This window comes from Aricia agestis, chromosome 2, assembly GCF_905147365.1.
Source record: "Aricia agestis chromosome 2, ilAriAges1.1, whole genome shotgun sequence".
NCBI classification, from domain to species: domain Eukaryota; kingdom Metazoa; phylum Arthropoda; class Insecta; order Lepidoptera; family Lycaenidae; genus Aricia; species Aricia agestis.
This window is the reverse complement of record NC_056407.1, coordinates 8,087,741-8,112,478: the sequence shown is the minus strand read 5'-3', so window position 1 is coordinate 8,112,478 and position 24,738 is coordinate 8,087,741. Positions and strand designations below refer to the sequence as shown.

Here is a 24,738-nt window from a genome sequence, read left to right as displayed (position 1 = left end):
TTCACTCACTCGGCGAAACAGCGCAAGCGCTGTTTCACGCTGGTTTTCTGTGAGCCCGTGGTATTTCTCCGGTCGAGCCGGCCCATTCGTGCCGAAGCATGGCTCTCACACGTTGTGTGCCATGTTTTAATATAAAACGAAAAGAAACATTATATTATTAAGTGCTTTATGCGACTATGTGTCTCGTAAAGTGAAAGGAGCCTTGGTAAAACTATGTCCCTTAAAACCATAATCTGTAAGCCAGTAATATTGACGACTCCTAACATATAAAAGCAAGTCATAAATAAAGCTAATCGGCGTTACATTTAATATCGCTTCGCAAACAAAGAAAAGATTAAAGCGTTATATTATTACGCCTACACGTGGCGTCTTATCACGCACGTACAAAGTACAAGAAAACAAATTTAATCGTAAGCGAGAAGGGTGTTTTAATAACACGAGAAAAATTTCGGGGTAAAATTACATTTCGAGTTGTAGGAATAACATTCAATTTGTTTTGTTTGCGAATTGCAATTGCTTTTGTAGGATGTGTGGTGTTTTGTTACGGGGTGAAGTCCTCGTCTAGGGTCCTTGCTGCTTGCTTAGAGTAAGGTTACACTGCTCCAGCGTCTGACATTGCGTCATCGGAAAGGAACACATTATTTATGCAACGTTGACGCAACGCAGGTACGCTGCGGCGACGCAAGTCAATACACCAAATTATTGTTTTACTTACCGGATAGTGAGGTCAATCATTTCCATAGGCATAATAGAAACTCTCCCCTTGTCCTTGTGGTGACAATAAACTATAAAACTTTTCGAATGAAGATAATAATATTATGCTCATTCTAAAATAATTTTAAAAAATCGTCGATTTTCAGAGTTTCATATTTTCGATGAAAATAGTTCCCTTCGGTGTTCATGAAAGAAATAAATGGATGAACTCAAAATCTTCTTCGTTTCTTTTACCTGTATCTCCTAAGAACTAACAAAAGTGCACACGTCTTTTTACGATCCATTTCGCAACCAAATTTTTAAAATACGTCCAGTACGGTTGACGATCGTCGAAGCAATGGTCACGTTAATCGTGGAACGAATACGCCATGCCGCACGAAATCGCATCGCAACAATTCGCGTCGCAACTTTTTGCGTTCAGAATACGCAAGGAAAAAATATATATTAAAATATAATCTCGTTTTGGAGCACGAGATTATTTTTGGGCCAACAAAAAGCTATTGTATGATAATATATGCTATAGATTTCATTTCAAATACTCTCGATATCGTTGGACGGTGGCGGTGGACAAACGACCTTCCACTCTCCTATCTCTCGTTTCGTAAAAATACCACGTCAGACGAAGCGACGCATCAATACAATGCCGCATGTTAATCGTCACACATGTATAGACGTTGAGAAGTCGCTGCTGCAGCGACGCACCGCAACGGGGTAGTATGACATCGCTCTTATGGAAAACGTCACAACTACACGTTGTGCTATATGGAAGCTGTACTGCTATCAATAAGATGGACCTATAAGTTAGTAGTGAGCGATACTGGGTATCTGTGAGCAACCAATAAAAACTTCTATTGAACTAACAAACAAAAGTGACTGTGTCTGAAATGTAAGTCTTCAAGTAAGATGATTATGACGCTCGTACACTTAGGCCCACTTGCGCCAAAACTTTGAGTTAAATAAATAACCCGGGGCTTAATAACTCAGTGTTAACGTTTTTAATTTTTAACTCATACTACATATTGCACCAGAAGAATTTATACCAGAGTCAACTAACCCGGGCTTATGTCATGTTCATTCATTATTTTTATATCCAGCCAAATATAATAGAGCGAATGCTGAATAATTTAAGTGTACTGCTCTCTCTCGCTCCACAGTACTTTAAATAAGGCTATCTCCTTATGTCAGATTTGAAATGACACGTGGTTCTATGTCGCATTGTGTTGTGAATTGTGATATTTTGTGCAAATAAATTAAGCGGAAAATGATAAAAATTGGGAAGAAACACTTGTGTTCAATGTTTATCTAGTCTATTTATAAAGGAGTTTACTAAAGACGCACTAATCTTATGATATTATTATTAAACTTTGGTAGAGAATTACTTTTAATGCTCATTTGTATATTGCAATTATTTTCAATTTTATTTAATAAAAAGAGAACAGTTTCTTTTTCTAGGCGAAATCTTCGATGGAAATCTTTTTCTCTTTGTGAGTAAATACGGGACCCTAAACAGATCGCTCCGTTCTACAATCCTTCTGTAATACGAGTCCGAACTAATGTATTCAATAATTTCTTCATCATCATCAGATAACAACCACTGATCATATATCATGGTTAAACACAAAATAAAATCGGTACCTATTACTAAACAACAAAGTACATAAGTCATAACCGAAAAATCTCAGTTTTGATATTACTAACCCACCGATGTCGGAGGGTCAAATCAACTAGATTTAACCCTCCGACATCGGTGGGTTAAAAATTTAAAAAATTAACTCGAGGTTAACTTCTAACTCTTGGTGGTGCAAGACATGATGTGAATTTAAATTCGAAGTATAATTTAACTCAGAGTTAAGCGTGTTAACCCAGTCTGGCGCAAGTGGGCCTTATACACTTACAGCCAAATGCAAGAGGCAAGTCTTTCTGCCAGCTAAAGGAAATTCACGTTTAATTAGTGTGCCCACATACTCATCGGATAACCTTACGTTTGGTTATCCCATCTAACTTTCTGACCGCGACTTCAAAACAATCAAGACGTTCAGGGATACAAATTGGATTAGGGGATTGGATTAGTTAGCGGAGTAATACTTTATATTAAGACAGATTCTCTAATGAAAGTCGGCTCACACGCGGAATAATGATATGTTATAAGTTAGACAATTAACGAAGATTCGGGGATGCTTGGCGCCCATTTCATTCAATCTGAGGACTTAATATGATTTGTTCAATTTATCCGACTCTAATAGGATCCCGACCTTCTACCTGGAAAGATAAGTTTGTTTCTCTAATATTTACATCTTTATATATCCCCTTAGGGAGAAAAATATTTACACAGGAAATAACTTATGCATACGAGGTGTTTTTCGTTGGTTAAGTCAATTGACAGACGAAGGCAACCTTGTTAAAGTTTTGCGCTGGGTAAATATTTTTATCAGTAAAGGAATACCTACTCAATATTTTTTAAATTTTTGCTTCATTTTTCATAGAACTAAATATAATTCACTCGAAAAATATTATTTGTATAAAAACCATGCTGCCAAAAAATAAACACTGTAAAATCATTTACGATATTGGATGCTTTAGCTTAAATATTCCCAAACATATTTGGTAAAGGTTCATGTATTTGAATTTCAAATAAGATAGGTCAACCTTTGCGGCATTCTTTTGTTAGTATTATTTAGTTATACTACAATATATACTACTAATATTATTAAGGTAAAGTAGAGATCTCAAAGGCATTACGAATAAATTGAAAACACTGCAATGCAACTTTTAAAACATCAAACTTACCTTGGAATAAAAGTCTTCGGGTCGAACGTCTTTCAAAAAGTCATAAAAAACGCACAGCGGCAAGACCATGATGGCCGGCTCCTTGCAGAGTGTCCCCGCGGTTGCGAATATCAGAGTCCCGGCCAGCGTACACCACTGCACTAACTCACCGGAGTCTTCACTAGCACTCGAGCACTGACACTTACTGAGGTTTACCGTTGAAGGTTCCATTTCGCAGGCGTTCAGTATCTTTAACGGCCCGCCCTGGCTCGCTTTAAGCAGCTTCTTTACATTTATAACAATTTGCTGGACGAGGTCGTGGCAGCTGAGGCGAAAATTCTGGTCGCTCGAGTTTAGCTGGCGGCGAATGACGTTATTTTTTATGACGTGACGGCAATGCTTGCGTTGGCTCTCGATCCGGAGCTGCACGTGCTCGGTGTATAGGAGGAAACTGAGAAGAAAGCAGTTGCAGGCGGCGAGATCGGCTCGCCCGACCACGCCGGCGACCGCCTCGGTGTGTATAGGGTGAGCCGCGAAAGTCAAGCCGGCGACCGCGGAGCCTAGCCTTATACAATGCGGCGGCAGCAGGCGCCGGGCCGTGACTACCACGAGCACGGTGGTCAGCGAATGAAGGATCGTGTTGAATAAATGATAGCTCCACGGCTTGAACCCGCTGAAGGCATAGTTGAGGCGGTACGAGGCCACACATAGCGGCCTGTAGGAGCCGTGGGAGCCGGGGTCCGTGAGCGGGGTGCCCCAAAAGTCGTTCTTGAACAGCGACCTGATCGGCGTGTGGCCGATGACATCTGGGTTGGACAGGATCGCCCGCCTGTAAACAAAAATGTTACATTATTAGCATGACATTGAGAATGTTGTAAGGCTTGAAATGCTACACAATTTTTTTAGTTTTAAGTAGGCTACATTTAGGGTAAATCCACAATCCACATACAACACTTACTGCCGAAATTAAAACAAAACATAATATTTTTGCTTTCTCTAACTGCTATAATATCACTGCTATAACATTTCCTAAAAAAACTAGGCTTTTACATCCGTTATGGATGATTTATACAGTATTTTTCAGAGCGAAGTAACCACTCCTTAAAATATACTGTAGTGCCTGGGGACAAGATTTTTAAATGTCCGTATGGTTGCCCAAGCGCATACGGAATTCTCGCATCATAGTCGGCCTAGTCCCGAGGAAAGAACTATACAATACGTCTGGGACCAACTATGTGCGGGTTTCCTCACGATGTTTCCCTTCACTGTACGAGCGTCCGTATTATGTACTTGAGATCAGAAAATGTCTCATAGGTACACGCCTCCACCCGGGTTCGAACCTGCACCCTCTAGGAGTGCGAACCGAAGGTCTGCCTATTAGGCCACGGACGCTCTAACATTTCCTAAGACGGATAATAATTAATTAATTTAAAATGCTAGTGAAATATCTGTTCGATATTTTTATGTACACTGAGAGTAATAACATTATTCTATTATCAGTAACAAAATTATCGTATCATTATTTCAAAGTAACACGAAAACTAAGCTAGCTATTCGTACCATCTGTTTTTGTATAAATTGCTATTGTAATAGTGTAGCGCGTGTGTTAATTATTATTATTGTTTGTATGTGCGCGTAATAATAGTTGTAACGACGCCCGCCGAATCGAGTCGATCTTGTTGCATCGGGGCTCGAGGTCAAGGGGCACCGCGGGGTGAAGCGTCCTGGAATGCACCGGCGAGCGCGGCACCCCCGCGCCAGTCGGGACGCGCGAGCGTAAGCTGCACTACTTGATTGTGTACTTTGTTGTTATTATACCTAATTATAGTTATTAGTGAGCCACACCTGTATTTTAAGTGCATAAGTAAAGTGAATAAAAGTATTGCACCTTAAAAATTGCGCCCAACTTGTGGCCGGACCACAAAAATGCCGAAAACGCGACAACAAGAAAACGCGAGTGCAGAAGAAACTGACGCTAACATGGCGGCGCCCGCGCCCGTGAATACCGGCGCCACATTGTCAGAAGCCCAGTTCACCGCACTTCTAAGCGGCGTGATCCAAAGTCTTCAGTCACAGACACAAGCAGCACCCGCCCCGACTCCGGCGACAGCAACGGTAGGAAATTTCGTCGCGTGCACCGCCCGCTTCGACGGAAAGAAAAACGACGCCGACGCCGTAGAAGCATTTATCGATAACATAGTTACGTACAAAGAGTGTGCGAATGTACCGGACCACATCGCGCTCCGTGGTATGCCTATGCTGCTAATGGGAGAGGCTGCGGTATGGTGGCAAGGCATAAAAGCCACCGTACAAACGTGGGACGACGCAATAAAAAGGCTACGTAACATGTTCGGCGCACCACGTCCCGCCCATTGGATATTTCGCGAGATTTTCGCCCGAGAACAAGAGGACGAGCACGTCGATTCCTTCGTGTCGAAGATCCGTGCCCACTTCGCTCGACTCCCGTACGAGGTTCCCGAAAAAATGAAGATAGACATAATTTATGGACTGTTAAGTGATAGTATTAGGAAGTGCGTGCCGCGCGAGAATATAGATAGCATAGATTGTTTGTTAGAGCGCGCTAGATATGTACGGCACTCTGTTTATAATGTTAACCCGTTAAACGCGGATGGGGGTAAGTTTGTACCAAAGGCGCCCGTTGCCGATGTTTATTCTAATACCGTTAGTAATGCGGATAGTAAAAATAATATCGTGTCTAAACGTGTTAGAACGCGTTGCGCGTCGTGTAGGAGAATTGGTCATACCACCGACGAATGTAGACGCAACGTAACGCCCAATGCCGACGAGGTGAAAGCTAAACCGATTTCTTGTTATGGTTGTGGTAAAGAAGGTGTGATTCGCTCCAAGTGCCCGACGTGCAGGAGCACCGCTTCGACCGACCATCAAGTAAGTTTTCAAACGGCCGTTACGCGCGACGCCGGGGTGGCGCGCGCGGTTATAAAGATTAAAGTGTTTTCGCAGGTTGGTGTCGCTGTGCTGGATACCGGCGCCACCGAGTCCTTGGCCAGCCCAGGACTTTATAAAATATTATTGAACAACGGAGTAAGTTTTAAGCAAGTTCGTCGTACGATTGGTCTCGCCGACGGGACACGACAGGTGAGCAACGTGTTATTATGCGAGACTAAAGTTTATCTTAATAATCGTGAGTTTACGACCAAGTTTTTAGTAATCCCAGAAGCTAATAATAGGACCCTTCTAGGGCAAGATTTCATTGTGCAGGCAGGTATATTACTCGACCTGAAAAACGAATGTTGGCATTTTTCAGACGCACCTGGAGCGAAGTTCCAATTCTTCAAGGGGGAAGCGCGAGTTAACGCCGGCTACACCTCGACTATGCAGCTGACGCTGGAAGAGAACACTCTGATGTTGAGGAACGACGAAGCGACGCAACTGTCGACAGCTCAGAGGACCCAGCTCAACCAGCTGATCATCAGTCAAGCTGAGCGGTTTGCCGACCGGGGACCGCCGACCAGCTACGCGTCTCACCGCATTCGGGTCGATGAGAGACAGGAGCCTATAGCTTCACCACCGTACCGCTTGTCACAAGGTAAACGTGAATTATTAAATAACGAGCTGGAGAAGCTGCTGGAAGCAGACGTGATTGAGGAGTGCGAGTCGCCCTGGGCGGCAAACGTCGTACTGGTCACTAAGAAAGATGGCGGCGTACGACTATGCGTGGACTACCGGAAGCTCAATGCCGTGACGGAACCGGACCGATACCCGCTGCCGCGCATAGAAGACGTACTGCACGCTGCTAAGACCACTAGCTACATGACCACCCTCGACCTCCGCTCTGGATATTTTCAAGTAGGTGTCTACGATGAGGACAAGGACAAGACAGCATTTATAACACCAGCTGGTACTTACCGGTTCAAGAGGATGCCGATGGGCCTCCGCAACTCAGGCGCTACGTTCCAGAGATTAATCGATCAGTTTAAGTCAAACCTGAGCGTACCGATTGTGACAGATGAGACCGACGGGACCGAGATATCGCAGAGCCCACGTGGAAACAGACCCGTGACAATTTTAGGATACCTCGACGACCTCATCGTCTTGTCCCCAGATTTCAAACAGCACCTGGAAGACCTGGAAGCTGTCTTCAGGAGGCTGGAGGTGTTCAACCTGCGAGTCAACCGTGAGAAGAGTTGTTTCGCCAGAGACTCAGTAAAATTCCTTGGCCATATTATTGTTCCTGGCGGTTTACACGTTGACCCGGATAAGACTGCAGCTATTGCTGAAATGCCTGCTCCAAAGAACGAGAAGCAGCTCAAAGGATTTTTGGCGACGTCGAGCTGGTTCCGACGTTTTGTACCCAACTATGCTGCCTTGGCTAAGCCGTTGACTGACCTCTTAAAGAAGAGTAGTACCTGGAAATGGACTGATGACCAGCAAGCTGCATTTGATCATATTAAAAGACTTTTAGTCACTGCCCCTATTCTTCGACAAGCTGATGAAGCTAAACCTTTTTCCCTCAGGACTGACAGTAGCGGCTACTGCCTCGGAGCTGTCCTGATGCAGGGGGAGGGCCCTGACGAACGGCCTGTGGAGTACGCCAGCAGACTGCTACAACCTGCGGAGAGAAACTACTCAACCACGGAAAGAGAAGCTTTGGCGGTCGTGTGGGCTGTGACGAAGTTCAGAGGGTATATAGAAGGTTCAGAGGTAATTGTTAAATCTGACCATCAGCCCTTGCGCTGGCTGATGAGCTTAAAGACACCGAGTGGCCGCCTAGCAAGGTGGGCCCTGACGCTGCAGTCATACAACCTGCAGATACAGTATACTCCTGGTAGAGTGAATGTCATAGCAGACACTCTCAGTCGCCCTCCCTGTTGCAACGGTGGAGCAGAAAGTTGCGAGGTGTGCTTTGTCACTGTAGACATACCGCACAAGACTCCTGCAGAGGTGCGTGAGAGCCAGCTTAAAGATACCGACTTGAAGGACATTATCGAAGATTTAGAGGCCACCGAAGATCCCTTTAGGGGGAGGAATTGGTCAGAAAAAGGGTACCTGATGTCAGATGGTGTATTGTATAGATGTACCCCCGAAGCCGATGACGCTGATACTGCTTGCCTTGTGATTCCAGCACACGAGAGAGAGCAGGTGCTCGCCGAGTTTCACGACGCACCCACAGCAGGCCATTTCGGAGTGGAGAGAACCCTGCAACGCATCAGGACCCGGTACTTTTGGATGGGTATGAGAACATACGTTACCAATTATATAAAAGGATGTACTGCGTGCCAACGCTACAAGGCAGATAACAGGAAGCCTGCCGGCTTGCTCCAAACGCCTGCGACAAACCGACGCTTTGAGGTCATCGCTGTTGATTTGTTTGGGCCTTTGCCGAGAACAGCTAAAGGCAACCGCTGGATTTTGATAGTGGAGGATGTCTGTTCCCGATGGACAGAGCTGTTTGCCCTGGAGAACGCCACCAGCGTGGAATGTGCCGCTGCCCTGGTAAGCGAGGTATTCTTGAGATTCGGAGTACCACGGAGGATGATTAGCGATAATGGAGTGCAGTTCGTCGCTGAGGTGATGCAGCAAGTTTGCCACACCTTCGGCATCAAACAGTCGCTGACCCCTCTATATCATCCCGAGGCGAATCCCGTAGAGAGGAAGAACCGCGACCTAAAGCCGCAGCTGGCTATCCTAGTGGGGAGAGATCACGGCTCCTGGGACGAACACCTGCCCGCAATTAGGTTTGCGATGAACACGGCAACGACGGCGAGCACCGGTTCTACCCCGTCATTCCTTACCTTCGGAAGAGAGCTGCGAGCTCCTTCCGACGTGATATCAGATATGAGAGCTATTGTGGAAAACGATAATTTCGTTCCTAATGTTACTCCATACTTACGCAGGTTGTCGACAGCACTCGTAGACGCGCGAGAGGTTCACGAGCGTGCCCAGTCCATCCAGAAGAAGTACGCCGATAAAGGTAGGAGAGCACCACCGGATTACGAGGTAGGTAGTTTAGTCCTCTTAAACACTCACGGACCGAACAGTGTCGGATCCGGGCAGTCTGTTAAGTTTATTCCGAAGAGAGACGGTCCCTATCGTGTCAGTGAAGTAGTTAGTCCCACGACGTATCTTCTAGAAGGCATTGGACGTTACCACGTGTCACAATTGACGCCATACGTTGGCGAATTAGAAGTACCTGTTAGGGTCAAACGTAAGCGGGGGCGACCTCGTAAGTGCTAGTCCGAACGCGGGACGCTAGTTCGAACTAGAGGGGGAGTTTGTAGCGCGTGTGTTAATTATTATTATTGTTTGTATGTGCGCGTAATAATAGTTGTAACGACGCCCGCCGAATCGAGTCGATCTTGTTGCATCGGGGCTCGAGGTCAAGGGGCACCGCGGGGTGAAGCGTCCTGGAATGCACCGGCGAGCGCGGCACCCCCGCGCCAGTCGGGACGCGCGAGCGTAAGCTGCACTACTTGATTGTGTACTTTGTTGTTATTATACCTAATTATAGTTATTAGTGAGCCACACCTGTATTTTAAGTGCATAAGTAAAGTGAATAAAAGTATTGCACCTTAAAATAGTAATTAAATTAATATCACTATCGCAGCATTTCGTTGGCAGTTGACCAACAGCGAGTCTCTCTAAAGCGCTGTTTCCGTTTTAGAAATTATAGGCTCATTGCCCGCTGTCCCTCTATTTAATTTATCGAGCAATCTCTAAAAAAGACTTTGTGTGTTTTTGGCCCGTTTATTTAGAGAAATATTTGTCACACATTTCGTATGTTCGTAACGGACTTACTTTCAGCATGAGATACAGTTGCTGAACAGTTTGAATCCATACAAAATGTTAAAGACCCGGATTATACTGCTAAAAGAATAAAGTCCAGCAAATTGAGGGCGACATACTGTATGCAAACAACACAGTAACGAGCCATAAATATGTATGGATATAAACATTACTCATACATCATCCTTCACAGACGAGCTTTGATGAATGCAGCTTATTTGGTTAAGTATGATAGAGTAAGCTTATACATGTCCCCAGCGGGACAAAAACATTCCCGTAATGAGAGACGAATGCCCGCACTACTGCAGGCATGGCGCTATGAATGAAGACAAAAAGGCCAGCGCATACAAAACGATGCCTGATACTAAAATCCTTTGAATTAAGTCGAGTACATATTTTATTCGAATCCTCCATACATTTTATTTAGAAGATAAATATGAATGAAAATATTCGTAAAGGCGAACGCGAGTATATCCTCATTTTTCCAAGTGCGAGCTGAATATATTTGGATATCAAAGACTTTGCTTATTTGAAATTTTACGTTTCACTGTTTCCCAATTTTCACTTTTTTATTGTAATGTAATTTTATTTGATCTTCAAATTGATAATAATATAATAGTTAACATATTATCTAGTAGCCATTATTTAAAGCTAATTTTTAGGAGGCTTGTTTTTTTAGTTTTATGCAGAGTTTTATTATAGGTAACGTTGAGATCAAAATATTATAATTATTTTTTAGTAATAATTATTGGGTAGTTATCGTCTTATTTCATGTTTGTTTGGTTTCGTCAATCGACAATATTGAAAAATTATATCTTCATACTGTACATAATGCGTATTTAAGTTACATTAGATTATTATATTACAAGGTTTAAACGCTTACGGATTTTGTTTCGACGTTTCGGCTACCTACTTTACAGCGGCCGTGGTCACGGGTGGACTGACAGTCCACCCGTGACCACGGCCGCTGTAAAGTATAATGAGTGATACTCGCGTAAACCTAAGAAATCATTATACATTCGATTAGTCTTAATTCCTAAATATTTTATCTTTAACGTAATATAGGAATATAATATTTGATTTGAGCGAGGCCCGAGCGACGAAGCGCAGAATCGGTAAAATTACTTTTGAGATTGATTGCCCTGCGTGACAAGACTCGTGATCTACTTTTACTTAATAAACCTAATAACATTTTAAAACAACGTTTTCTTTAAAACTTAAATAGTTGCAGTTATGAAATTCATATTAATTAGACAGCTAGTTTCCAAAAAAAGTTCATTTTAATAACAATATACCTACCTATATAACATAGATACACAGATACAAAATGTTAATTCCATAAAGTTTTTACATTTTATATTTTCATTTTGGGTTATGGATTATAGGTTTACGTAAAAACGGAATAAAACCCATCAACATTGAAATTCGGTAACTATTATAAATTATGATAAATTCTCTGTATTGGTTCGAAATTCTTAGATCGGTAAAGTTGATTTCCAATGAAAAAAATTCAATAAAGTTTAGTTCATTCAATAGCTATTTTTTAAATAAAATCCAACATGGCGGCTACGTGACACATACGTATCAGTTATAAATCGCTCCCCCTTAGTAATTAGTACGTTTCATTTTATTCAAAAGTTCGTGAAACGGAGGTAAGTACGTACTTAAGTGTTTCGGGGACTCCGAATTACGTATTTTGTTACACGTAAGTCGTAACGTTACACGCACTCGGCATGATATATGTGTGTATGTGATACTCATTTAAACTTCTAAAGCCGGGGTTTCGCGAGTCGTAACCGTAACCGAATTACGGCTATAGGTAGAGTTAAGCTTTTAGTGTTTCGAACCAAGTAAGAAATTGGACACCATTACCCAAAAATTGCGACCATTGTCTAGCACTAGTCGACTCACCTTCATTTGCCCATAAATATATAGTACGGGAATCGTATTGTTTTCGTGATCAAAATTAAGCTCTTGCCAGGGACTCAAAGGATCCATAAAAATATGCCCATTTAAATTGCTATAGCGGTTTAGCGTACTATTATAGAGAACAGAGCACACATACACTTTCGAATTAATAATATTGGTAATGTATGTGTGAAACAGTCACAATTTCCGGTAATTGTCGTGTCCAATTAAACAAAAATAGAATATCATTTCAAAAGCTGTCACCTCCCACGCCATAACTCCGGGAGAAACGTCAATAGGATTTATTATTTACCATCAACGGAATGAAGAGGTATATCTGGGGTATACAAAATCCAATAAGCGTCTACTACACGGTTCAGGAAATCAATCCTGAAAGCACGGTGGTAAACGTTCTCCATTATTTAGATGGCATTGTAGTGGAGCGATTGAGGCCGGGCGCCGAGCGATTGTGAACGTTGCGATATATCTAAGTCTGATTACCACAGGAACTTTCGCCGAGGTTAGATTTAAGTACGCACACACTGTGTATATCTGCAGCGAAGCGGGCTACATTTTTCATACAAGTTTTATGACAAAGTGTAAATAACAACAAATACTAAAAACAAAATAATATTAATATTTAAGGGGGGCTCCCATACAACCAACGTGATTCTTTTGACCTTTTTTGCTCAATATCATAAATGGCAGCAAGGAGGCACTTGAAATTTTTACAAAATCCTCAATTATACGTATACTTTAATAATTAATAATAAAAATAAAATAATAATTTAAGGGGGCTCCCATACAAAAAACACAATTTTTGGCCAATTTTTTCTCTATACGAAACCCTTCGTGAGCGAGTCCAACTCGCACTTGTCTTTAAACGTGGGAGAGCCATGCTTCGGCACGAATGGACCGGCTCGACCGGAGAAATACCACGTTCTCACAGAAAACCGGCGTGAAACAGCGCTTGCGCTGTGTTTCGCCGAGTGAGTGAGTTTACCGGAGGCCCAATCCCCTACCCTATTCCCTTCCCTGTCCTCCCCTATTCCCTTCCCTGTCCTCCCCTATTCCCTTCCCTGTCCTCCCCTATTCCCTTCCCTTCCCCTATTACCCTATTCCCTCTTAAAAGGCCGGCAACGCACTTGCAGCTCTTCTGATGCTGCGAGTGTCCATGGGCGACGGATGTTGCTTTCCATCAGGTGACCCGTATGCTCGTTTGCCCCCTTATTTCATAAAAAAAAAAACTTGGCCGATTTTTTGTAATTTTACACTGTATTTGTAGTTATTTTATATATTATTAATACAAAATTCAATATCTGTAATGAAATTTGAAAACCGAGAATTTTTATAAAATATTTCCACATTTTATTTTATTTCGCATATATTTCTATACATTTTCAGTAGAAAAACTATTCGTTACTCCATTTAATGTTCTCTAACGTCATAAAATATAATGTTATCTCCCGCAGCATGTAAACATCGCAATAGAAGTGTCTAGACAAATTAATTGAAATCCTTTATGAAAATTGAATTTCTATCAATACTTATTATTTCTAGAGAATATATTTACTATTTTTAGACGCTCTAGGGTATAATAGAGACGAGTAAGAATTCATGTATTCTAATAAATTCTTTGAATTAACGCTGGGGTATTTTATAATCGACGCGGTGAATTCTATGTAGAGAGTGGAGACACTTTATGGTATCTTTTAGAAAATTGTTTTATTTTCTTTTTAAATAGGATAATGGGTATGGTAAACTTATGAAAAAAATTGAAAACTAAACAAAATTATACTATGGTAAACGTTGCGGTATCCAAAATTGAGTATATACCTCCAAAGTTGTGACTATATAGATAGATTCAAATAGATAGATTCAAATAGATTGAGAAGAAGACAGTTCAGGAACAGTCCAGATATCCACTGGTCATTTCCCTCTAAAGAGGAACTGGTTCGATTTAAATACGTCCAAAATGATCACTGAATTCTTACCAACTTATTCAGTTCAATGACTTCCGCTTAATGCGGATATCGACACGAATTTTGAAGCGTATTGTGTTACAAATATGAGAGGACATTAAATATTATCTACGTTTTTATTGTCCGACAAATTGACCGCGGCGTTTTCTGTTTATCGCATTGGTAAATTAAGCGTTTTGGTGCGAGTTCCTTTATTGAAGTCGCATTTTTAATGTGGCGGCGAAATATAATTTTAATTTCAAGCAAAGAGCATTAGTTATCAATAATATTACAGAATATTATTATAACTTATACTTATAAACTATGAAAATTTTTTCACTTTTTATCTGAAGCTTGGTCCTTCGATAGATATTATTATTTTATCATTCTGAATATGAAGTAAAGCCAATGGAATAGTCGATTGAATAATATATCGAGCCAAAACCGTGCTCACTATGCGGAGAGGGAAAAATCATCTCTAACATTCGACTATTGTATTGCAAATTGTGTAGAAGGCTCCTTTCCGTTACGTGGCTATTTACATAAAAACTTCAAGGGTATTTTGTACGTAAATTACTTTTATTTCGTTTGAGGACCTTTATTAACCCAAATAACGGATCACGAAATGTGTTTACTTGCCAAAGTACTTCCATCAAAATCATTTGCCCTTTAAAATATTGGTAAAACTCCAAAAAAAATTATTAATATTATATAAAAAATTCTAAAGTCTATTTATTTTGCATTTCAGTTTTCGATATACTTTCATGTTTTATTAATTAAATATCATTATTTGGACATTTTTAAACGATTTTTCCGCTTTGTGGGTCAAACGGTTCGGCGCAAAATGGATTTAAATCGCTCAAAGGAATGACTTATATATTTTATTTAGTTGCCGAGTCTGTTATAAAACTGCCATCGGTGGAAAATACTTACATAGCATAAATCAATGAAGTTCCCCTCGTTCAGATGATGAGAGGATCCGGACTCACAATAGAGTAATACATATTTAGATTGCGGTCAAACAAACGGTCATTTAAAGTTATATAAATACTTTGCTTATCCGCAACTGAGTGCGTATCTCTATATATTAATACGTAAGAGAAAAACTTTGTAACGCTTTTTATGAAAAATGGAGAAACGTAGGTGCATGAAATTTCGCACGGTTATACTTTATATGGTGAAGGAGTGCATCGAGCTAATATTATTTTAAAATGATGCTTTTATCATATATATTTTTAACAAATAAAACGTTACACACACTACGACACTATTACTAGGAAAAATTACAGATTTTTGAGTGACAAGCCTATACATACGAATTATACTCTTTTATTTATGGTTGAAGTCTGTTGACAACAAGTTGACAAATTGAAAATAATGGATTATTGTTTTTTTTTTATTTAATTTTAGATAATATTAGATAATGTTTAAACGGCCAGTCTGAGATCAGCTGAGTCCCAGAGACAATAATTGAAAAAAACTATGATGAAGTCATTATTTTTTACAAAATATAGGTAGTAGTCCTAATGTCGTTGCAAGTAAGGTCGAATTTCAACCATTGGGCGATCTCTAGTAAAAATAATTCTTTCCGAAACCAGAAACGAAATATGGTATGTTTCATTGTGTTAATAGAATGTCTATGGATTGAAGCCCGATGCAAACAAAGCAACTTGTCCTTCATATTAGTTTAGACAATAATCATTATAATACTTCCTTTTTTCCCTCTTTTTATAAAACTAGAAGGACAAAACTTGTTAACATTACAACGGTAGAAAGTTTTACAAGCTAATAAAAACGAGCTAGGCTATTAACAGCTGCACGGCCATACATTTGCATCAATAAGCACTCATTAGCCTTATTACAGTGAGCAAATATTGACTCCGGCCGTCGCTGAAACATAAAATTAATGCCTATTTCAACAAATCAGCTCTGTAATTACAAAAATCAATTAGCAATAGATTAATGGATTTTTGAGTAATTATTGTGTTGGAGTGGTCCCGAAATAACGGATCCATCATGCGGTCGGCTGATTTACGTGCTCCTCGTTTTCACTGTCAATCAATATCGGTTTTAAATCGAATCGACTCTATGTTTATTTACTTATTTGGCCCGAAAAATCCTATTTTGCAGTTTGATTAAATAAAATATGTGTTTGTTGTATTGTACAATCGAACACCATCATCAGTGCAAGAAAGCATTTTTGCGATACAATTTTCAAAAACCCGCTCGGAATTAACAGTAGATAAACTGCTTGTCTGATAAAAAAGATGACACTCCGCGCACCGGATGGGCATAAAATATGAAACTCTCTGCAGCGGAAATTGGATGAAAACCACTTTTATAATTAAGGGCACCGAATATGTTTTGAATTCTAAATATTACAGGTCTTTTAAATAGTATGTAGTTTACTATTATTACCAATTGGAAATGTGTCTGTCAGTCTGTCTGTTAGCTGTTCACGCCCAAACCGCTGAACTGATTTTGCTGAATTTTGGTGTACAGATACTTTGAGCTCCGAGAAAAAACATGGGATACTTTTTATCCGGGAAAAATTAACGTTTTCCGCGGAATACAACAGAGTTGCGGGAGTCAACTGGTTATTTTTACATTTGATCCAATACTTTTTTTTTTTATGAAATAAGGGGGCAAACGAGCAAACGGGTCACCTGATGGAAAGCAACTTCCGTCACCCATGGACACTCGCAGCATCAGAAGAGCTGCAGGTGCGTTGCCGGCCTTTGAAGAGGGAATAGGGTAATAGGGGTAGGGATGGGAAGGGAAGGGAATAGGGGAGGGTAGGAAAGGGAATAGGGTAGGGGATTGGGCCTCCGGTAAACTCACTCACTCGGTGAAACACAGCGCAAGCGCTGTTTCACGCCGGTTTTCTGTGAGAACGTGGTATTTCTCCGGTCGAGCCGGCCCATTCGTGCCGAAGCATGGCTCTCCCACGTATATACTATATACTACTATACCTATAGTATATTGATTGTTTGATAAATTATTTTTAAGTGGTAGATTTATTGTTGTTACTTTTACTTATTATTATTATTGCTTTACCAGGTATGTGACGCAAAATAACATTGTGTAAGATATTACCGACTCGACACGATTTTTTTATTATTTTTCATACTAAAATGTAACTTCTACATAAGTGCCAGTAAATTTTACGGCTTTAACTTAATTTAAGTCACCGTGAATGATTTTTTATGGATACTAACTATAGCTTCACGTCTCATCTGGTTTATACGCTGTAACCCGTCCAATAAAAGTGGACGACGTAATAAACAAATACATAACAGTTTCAGCATTTGGAAGCTGCGAATAAATTGAGAAATAACGAAATGTGAAAAATGCCGAAAAAATCTGAGCGCAAATTGAACAATTAAACTCTTTTATTCGGCATGTGAACACATAAATTTCATTCCAAACACGTCCAAGTGGAACGTTTCCGGTTAAATCGAACAAGCAGACAAGGAATTCATTGATTTATTTAACCTATTTTAATGGTCGTTTTGTATGTTTTTAAGTGGTCAGAAAACTGTTCAGAAAGTTCACAACGTTTACAATACCTGTACAAACAATGCATGATCCAAGAATTCACAAAGCCGGGCGTTTCTTTCAGCCAGTTACAAACAAAATTAGACGTAGCAACGTAAAGTTCGTGCGAGTTTATTGCGCTAAGACGTGGAAAACGTTGCGGGGGAACGTAGTAAAATAATTGCATCCCCCTTTGAAACAGTTCCAATAAAAACTATTTTCATCTCTAGTCGTACCGAAACTTAGATTGGGGCGAAGTTGGGAACTCTTTGCTATGGTGCGGGCAGCTGCGGCGGGTCGTCACGTAAGCCCTCAATTACGAAACAGAAGTGGTTTGCACTGAGCTCCAGAACAAAGTTCATCGATTCTATCATCATTATCGTGGCGGCCTTGGCACCCGCCTCCACTTGACAATTTGTGCGGACTTCGCTAGCTTTGTAAGTATTACGTGTATGTTTTATGTCCCTATTAGGTAATAATATTATAACTTGACGTGACTTTGTATTAATAATTTACTTTCGTATTATGTAACTTCATAGTATGGTGGTTGATATTAATAATTAATATGGTTTATTTTATTAACCTTATTTGTAATTTCGAATACAACTATTTTTAATGTATGTTTATGTGTCGGTTGTATTGCTTTAACTATTAACCTAATTTTCTTAAACAGTCAGGCATAATTTTGTGACGTCACTTTATAGTTTTTAACTTTAGATAAATTTATGTGAAGAAATCAAAAGACCTTTTACCAAAAAAGATGATACCCGAAAACCATTAAAACATTATCGCATTAGGTTAATAATGTTAATTAAAATATACTTTCAGTGCATTAAATTAAGTCCTCTGAGGGGAACTGCAAGTCGCTAGTCAAAGCTAAATTTAAGTCCGTAGTGTATACACTATACAGTAGTGCAACTCCTTATAACTGTTCTCTGAGAGCACGGAGCACCTCTATGTACAATTGAGTTAAAATGAACTGACTAGCCATTTTGCTTTGCAAACTTGAAACCTATTTCAAAGTAAATGTTTGAAACCTGAAAGATATGTTCAGTTTGTCTTAAGATGTTTAACTGAGCACAATAATTTATGAAGTCGGATGTAGACTAAGCTCAGAAAAATATCTAGCACTTTTTATTGTTTGATGAAGCCATTTGCTTTTTGTTTTATTTTATTTGCTGAAGTACCTGAGTCAAACGTTTTATTTTTTCCTTTCGGCGTAACTTAAATGTAAGTGGATCGCATATGAACACATAAAATAATTAAAGACTAGGTTTTAAGTACAAATAAAAATATTTAAAATTATGTTCAAATGAATTGAACAATTTCTTCTCATGTACCACAATGTATAAATTCTGTTAACTCTACGGCACGAGCGTTTCAAACGACACAAACTCAGAAGCAATAAATTTTATCTAGGTATAAGATTTAAAATTCTAAAATTTCTACTACAGATTGCCTCACTGCTGGAATTCTTAAAGTGATTTATTCTCGAAAATGCTCATTTAAAGTCCCACCAGAAATGTGTTTTGTAAAAGTAGGTATATATAGTATTTTATGCTGTTTGCAAGTTATTTAGTGCAGATATAAAAATAATATAAAACAAAAGTTGACGATCTTTATCCGTAAAAATTAATAAATTATGCTTAACATAATAACAATTTTCTAGCATACGAAAATAGCTCTAAATATTTTCATAAAATAGAGGAGAAATCTGCTTCAACAAAGTCTGCAAATATTATGCGCCAACTTTAATCATGCTGGGTGGCGCACAATTAATTTTAATTAAAGAATATGAACATGGCATTATGGCATAAATTGTTAAAGAAATATAAACAGGGACTTTGTGAGCGTGGCTTAGAGCTATCTCGGTAATGTTTTTTAATGAAATCGGGAATCGGGCGAACACATTACACAAGCGTTTTTATACTGGTTTTATATGCGGGTGTGCATTAAACCTAGATCTAAATAATGCTATAAAATCTTTATAATTGAACTTAATTATACTATTTTTTTCTATTTGGAAAAAGCCTCTATCTCAAAAGCTCTATCTCTGGCCGATCTTCTTCTGATATTTAACTAAGTTCTCATAAATTTTATTATAAATATAAAAAATTTGTCATCCTAAGAAAAGCTTTATTGTTTATTGTTTATTATATATATTTAGGTAAACATAATAAGACGTGTCTCCTCATTGTACAATCCATACTTACTAATGTTATATGTGCGAAATTGTGTCTGTCTGTCTGTCTGTTACCTCTTCATGCCCAAACCGATTTTTCTGAAATTTGGTATGGAGATACTTTGAATGCCGGAAAAGGACATAGGATAATTATCATCCTGCGCGATAAATGAATTTCGGTGCAACGGAGTTGTGGCATCTAGTGTACTATAAGGAAAATTGATGCATTTGTCGGGTTATTTCAAGTCAAAATATTTAGTCATGATCTGTCAGCCGACTGAACCTGACCAAAGCCCGCCCATCTGCCCATGGTTCAATTTCTCTGATAGTAGGTACAATATACAAATAAAAATATATTTAACCCCCGGTTTTCATAACTGCAGTGTCACTTTAATTCAATATTGACTGAATTACTCGGCTCGGAGATGGAATGGAGGCGATCCCGTAAATAAACACGTAAATAGACGATCTCGATTTGGGAGGAATTGAATTGAAATTATTGACGCGTAGGGTGAAGAGGCAGGGCCTGAAACGCCGCCCGCCCATTGATACTAAATGACAATAAATACATATAGTATTTTTGGCCTCAGTTTGACGCAAATCTTAGTTTTTGTTCCTTTTGTACAGGGTGTTACAAAACTAAGTGATAATATTTTAGGGTGTGTCAGCTAAGAAGCTTTCACAGTGAACTCTATTTATGGAACACATACATAGTACATACATACCCTTTTCTTTTTTGTTGCGCAGGGGAAACCCATCATGGGTGCCCCGGGTTGGGGATGTGCCTCAGTTAAAAGCTGAAGCACCCCGGGGGTATGTGGGACTCTTACCCACTAAAAGCACCTGCGGTTTGCCTTCAGCCGTATACGGATAGATGTCCTGGATCTGTCTAACACAGGACTCCCTCCACACATAGTACATACCCTAACGTATTATCACTTAGTTCTGTTATATATCCTGTATAAATGGATGAGATAACAAACAGATCAAGAATAACACATTACATTACCAATATGGTTTCCCAAAAAACAAAATATCATGCTTACATTTCCTTGTGACATAAATAATGAATGAAATCACTATAATCCGTATCAATTCTATAAAACCTACGTTAAACTTGGTCGAGTTATATCCAGTCAAGTTAGGGGTAAAAAGAGCCTGTATTGGTTCGAGAAAAGGACGGTATGGCCGTGCCGCTTTTTTGCTTGACTTGGTGGATAAGTTATGTTTCTAGGCTACTGGCTAGGCTTGTCATAACATAAACAAATATTCATCCATACAATCTGTTAGAAAAACAAACTCCACTTTAAATATAAAGTTTAAAACAATTCGAATTTTGGTATTATATTTTTTATAAACAAAGAGTATAGCGAAACACGCTCAAGCGCTGCTGAATTAAAACACTAATTCCCCGCTCGAGGAAAGCGGATTATGAGGAGCGACACAGTGCGGTAAACCTCCCCGAGAGCTCCGCATATCAACGAGCCAGATGGAGCTTTCGCATACAACATATAAATTATATACACTTCTCTTTGATACTTAAGATACACTGATTTTTCGAGTGCACGATTTCCCAAAGTATAACCAGCTTTGAGAATATACTGATCATAATTATAGTTATCAATTTTTAGGGTTCCGTACCCAAAGGGTGAAAACGGGACCATATTACTGAGACTTCGTTGTCTATCCGTATGTCTGTTTCCAGGCTGTATCTCCAGAACCGCTATAGCTAGACTTCTGAAATTTTACAGATTATGTATATCTGTTGCCGTTATAACAACAAGTACTAAAACCAAAACAAAATTAATATTTATGGGGGCTCCCATACAACAAACGTGATTTTTCGGCCTTTTTTGCTCGGTAACAATAATGGCTGTTGCTAGTCGTCCGGTAATCGGATGAATAAAATAAATCTTAGTCGTCCGATTACCGGATGATTAAAAAAATAATTCATCCGATTACCGGACGACTAGCAACAGCCTTAAAAGATAATCTAATAGTCCGATCAAAAATGACGTTTTGTATATGGCAACAGGTAGGCACTTGAAATTTTCACAAAGGCCTTAGTTATATAATTTACTTAAATAATTATTAATAATATTTAAATAAAATAAAAAATTAAGGGTGGCCCCCATACAAAAAACAAAATTTTTGGCCTATTTTTATTCTTTAACGGTACGGAACCATTCGTGCGCGAGTCCAACTCACACTTGGCCGATTATTAAACGATTTTAAATGTGTACGGATTTTAAGTGGTAGTTTTGATTCGAAATAAACACAATTATTTCTTCGTATAATAAAATGAAACGAGATGTACATATTTTCAGTTCAATGAAATGCTCTGAAATTCTAAGAAGTAGCACGAATTCGAAGTCTTTTACAGTTTGATGATATCTGAGACCCAAACTACTTCGCGAAAAAACAGAAAATAATGCCCTCAAGTTTGATAAATCAATACTCGCAGTCAGTATCTAAATTTGTTATGTCTATTTGCCGCGGTCGGACTAAACAGACTGGGACGATGAGTAAATAAATCTAGAAGTTCAATTCTTCAGTCCGAATCTAACACCACAGAGCCTTTTAACTTACTTGAAAAAGCTTTTAAGAATTAATTCAATTGCTATAACGTCCGTTTTAAATAAAGTCCTCAAGGCTTCTTCGTTCCTATACAAAAATAAGCTACCTACATCTAACGTATCTGAAGAAAAAAATCGTTCACCCCTTTTAGGTTCACTAAGTGCTCTAAAAAAGCAATAGAGACCACTATCATCATCTTTACCGCCAATATTCTTGTTGCTTCTCAGCCCTCCTCTAAATTTCAGAGAGAAAAAGCTACAGCTTTTCCTAGCCTCTTAGCTTTTTCTAAACTACAGTCCACTACGGTTTACTTATATCTATCCTTGTTAACATTTAAAAATATTCGACTGTTTCCTTGTTTCGTGATTTCACGACTGTTTCGTTGTCGCCTAAACAGCAATGACGTCATCAAATCGGGTTCACAAACTTTTAACCGGCTTGTCATTTAGCTCAACGAAGAAATTAAGTAGACAACCAAACTTTTGGCGGCTATACCGTGATGTCCCATGCACATACGAGGGGTGTTCAATGTATTCTCGGTATCAGGGTGATAAAGTAAATATGACGGTACTTTGAATATCTCATTCGGTAATGACATGATTTGAGGGTATAAGTACAAGAATTCAAACATTTATCTTCACTAGTTATTTAGAAATCTCAAGTTTAACACAGCAAGAATGACTGACGCGACAATGTTGACGAAAATCGAGCACCGTGCAGTGATTAAATTCCTTATAAAGCAGGGGAAAACTCAAAAGTTAATCCACGAGGAATTGGTAGCAGTTTACCAAGACTCTGCTCCTTCATTATTTACATTTCAAAAGTGGTCAAGTGAGTTTAAAAGAGGTAGGGAAAGCATTGAAGACGACCCTCGTGTGGGCTGGTGAGTGCCACTACAGAAGAAACCTTTAAAAAAAACACCAAAAAAGGTCAGAGTATAACTGCATCGTGATATGTGAATATATTTTCACAAGCAATGAAAGAAAATGTCGTGGGAAATTGAGAGCGGGTGTGTTGCTTCTTCAGGACGACGCACCGGTTCACACTGCGAGAGTTTCCAAGGCCACTGTGCGAGAATGTGGGTTCGAAGAAATTTAACCATCCTCCCTACAGTCCAGACCTGGCCCCTAGCAATTATTTTTTGTATCCAAATTTAAAAAAGATCTACGTGAAAAGCGTTTTTCCGACGAAGAAGAGCTCAAGGCGCATTTTTCGGACAAGTATAAGAATCATTTTTTTAGAGGTTATCCAAAAGTTAATTTATAGAACTAATAAGTGTATTGAGCTTCTGGGTGACTACAGAGAAAAATAAAATTATTTCAGAATTTTCCGCCTTTTCCTTCATACCTATACCGAGAATACATTGAACGCCCCTCGTATAAGTGTAAATGGGACGATTTTAAATTTCCGTCGACGTTATATACCGCGTGCACGTTAGTGGCCATGACGACGTCTACACTCTTCTGAACCGCACAAAACGTCCGCGGTGCGTATAATTAAAAGGGCATTTAACGTTTTACCGTGGAATTCGGCGTCAACGATCACTTGAGGTCCAGAATTATAAAAGCGCCTAATGACAAAATAAACCGTTGCAGTGCTACCAAAGTTATAATGCGCATTGAAAATATCGTAATTTTTCGGCAATGGTCGTATTTCCCGAGCGTCGGAAGACGTCGCTGCAAGCGCTGTTTAGAGGCGCCTGACGTTGCTTGGACGTTACCATGGTAACGCCGCGATGGCTTCCCGGTGAGTTATAGCACTAATGACGGAGCGGCGAGAGCAGACAACCACCGGCTGTATGATATTTACTTCTATTTCCTTTGAACAATGTGCAAAATACAAGTGCATTGTTTGTAGCTCTTACGTTTCATAGATGACACACAACACCCGAGTGTTTTCGTGATTACGACATTTGCATGCAGCGCATTATTAATTTGGGAGTACTGTACTGTATACATTAATTGCATGTGATCTCACGGTGTAGCGGCTAAGCCGCCCGTTCGCGCGCCTGGATATAATAATAATATCAATGGACGCTTCACACCACGTCAGTCTGGCCCCGTGGTAAGTACCTGAAGGACTTGTGTTACGGGTACCAGACAACGGAAATATATTTAATACTTTTATACTATACATACGTTTAAGATTATTATTATATCATACTCATATTTAATATACATCCATGACCCAGGAACATTGAAAACTTTTGTGTTCCGTCGGCGAGATTCGAACCCGCGACTCCCGGTGAACTGCCACACACTCTCAACCATTGTGCCACAGAGGTCGTCATATAAATCCAGCCTTATTGATCGCGACCAAAAGTGAGAC

The 24,738-nt window shown here is 39.6% G+C and overlaps 1 protein-coding gene across 1 annotated transcript in view; it reads right to left on the bottom strand.

Moving 5' to 3' along the window:
* LOC121739405 (protein O-mannosyl-transferase TMTC2) overlaps positions 1-24,738 on the bottom strand; it is a 127,076-nt gene that overhangs the window by 78,877 nt on the left and 23,461 nt on the right. The window contains exon 3 of the mRNA XM_042131871.1: positions 3,502-4,309. Coding sequence (XP_041987805.1) covers positions 3,502-4,309 — 808 coding nt within the window. The remainder of the gene's footprint in view (positions 1-3,501; positions 4,310-24,738) is intronic.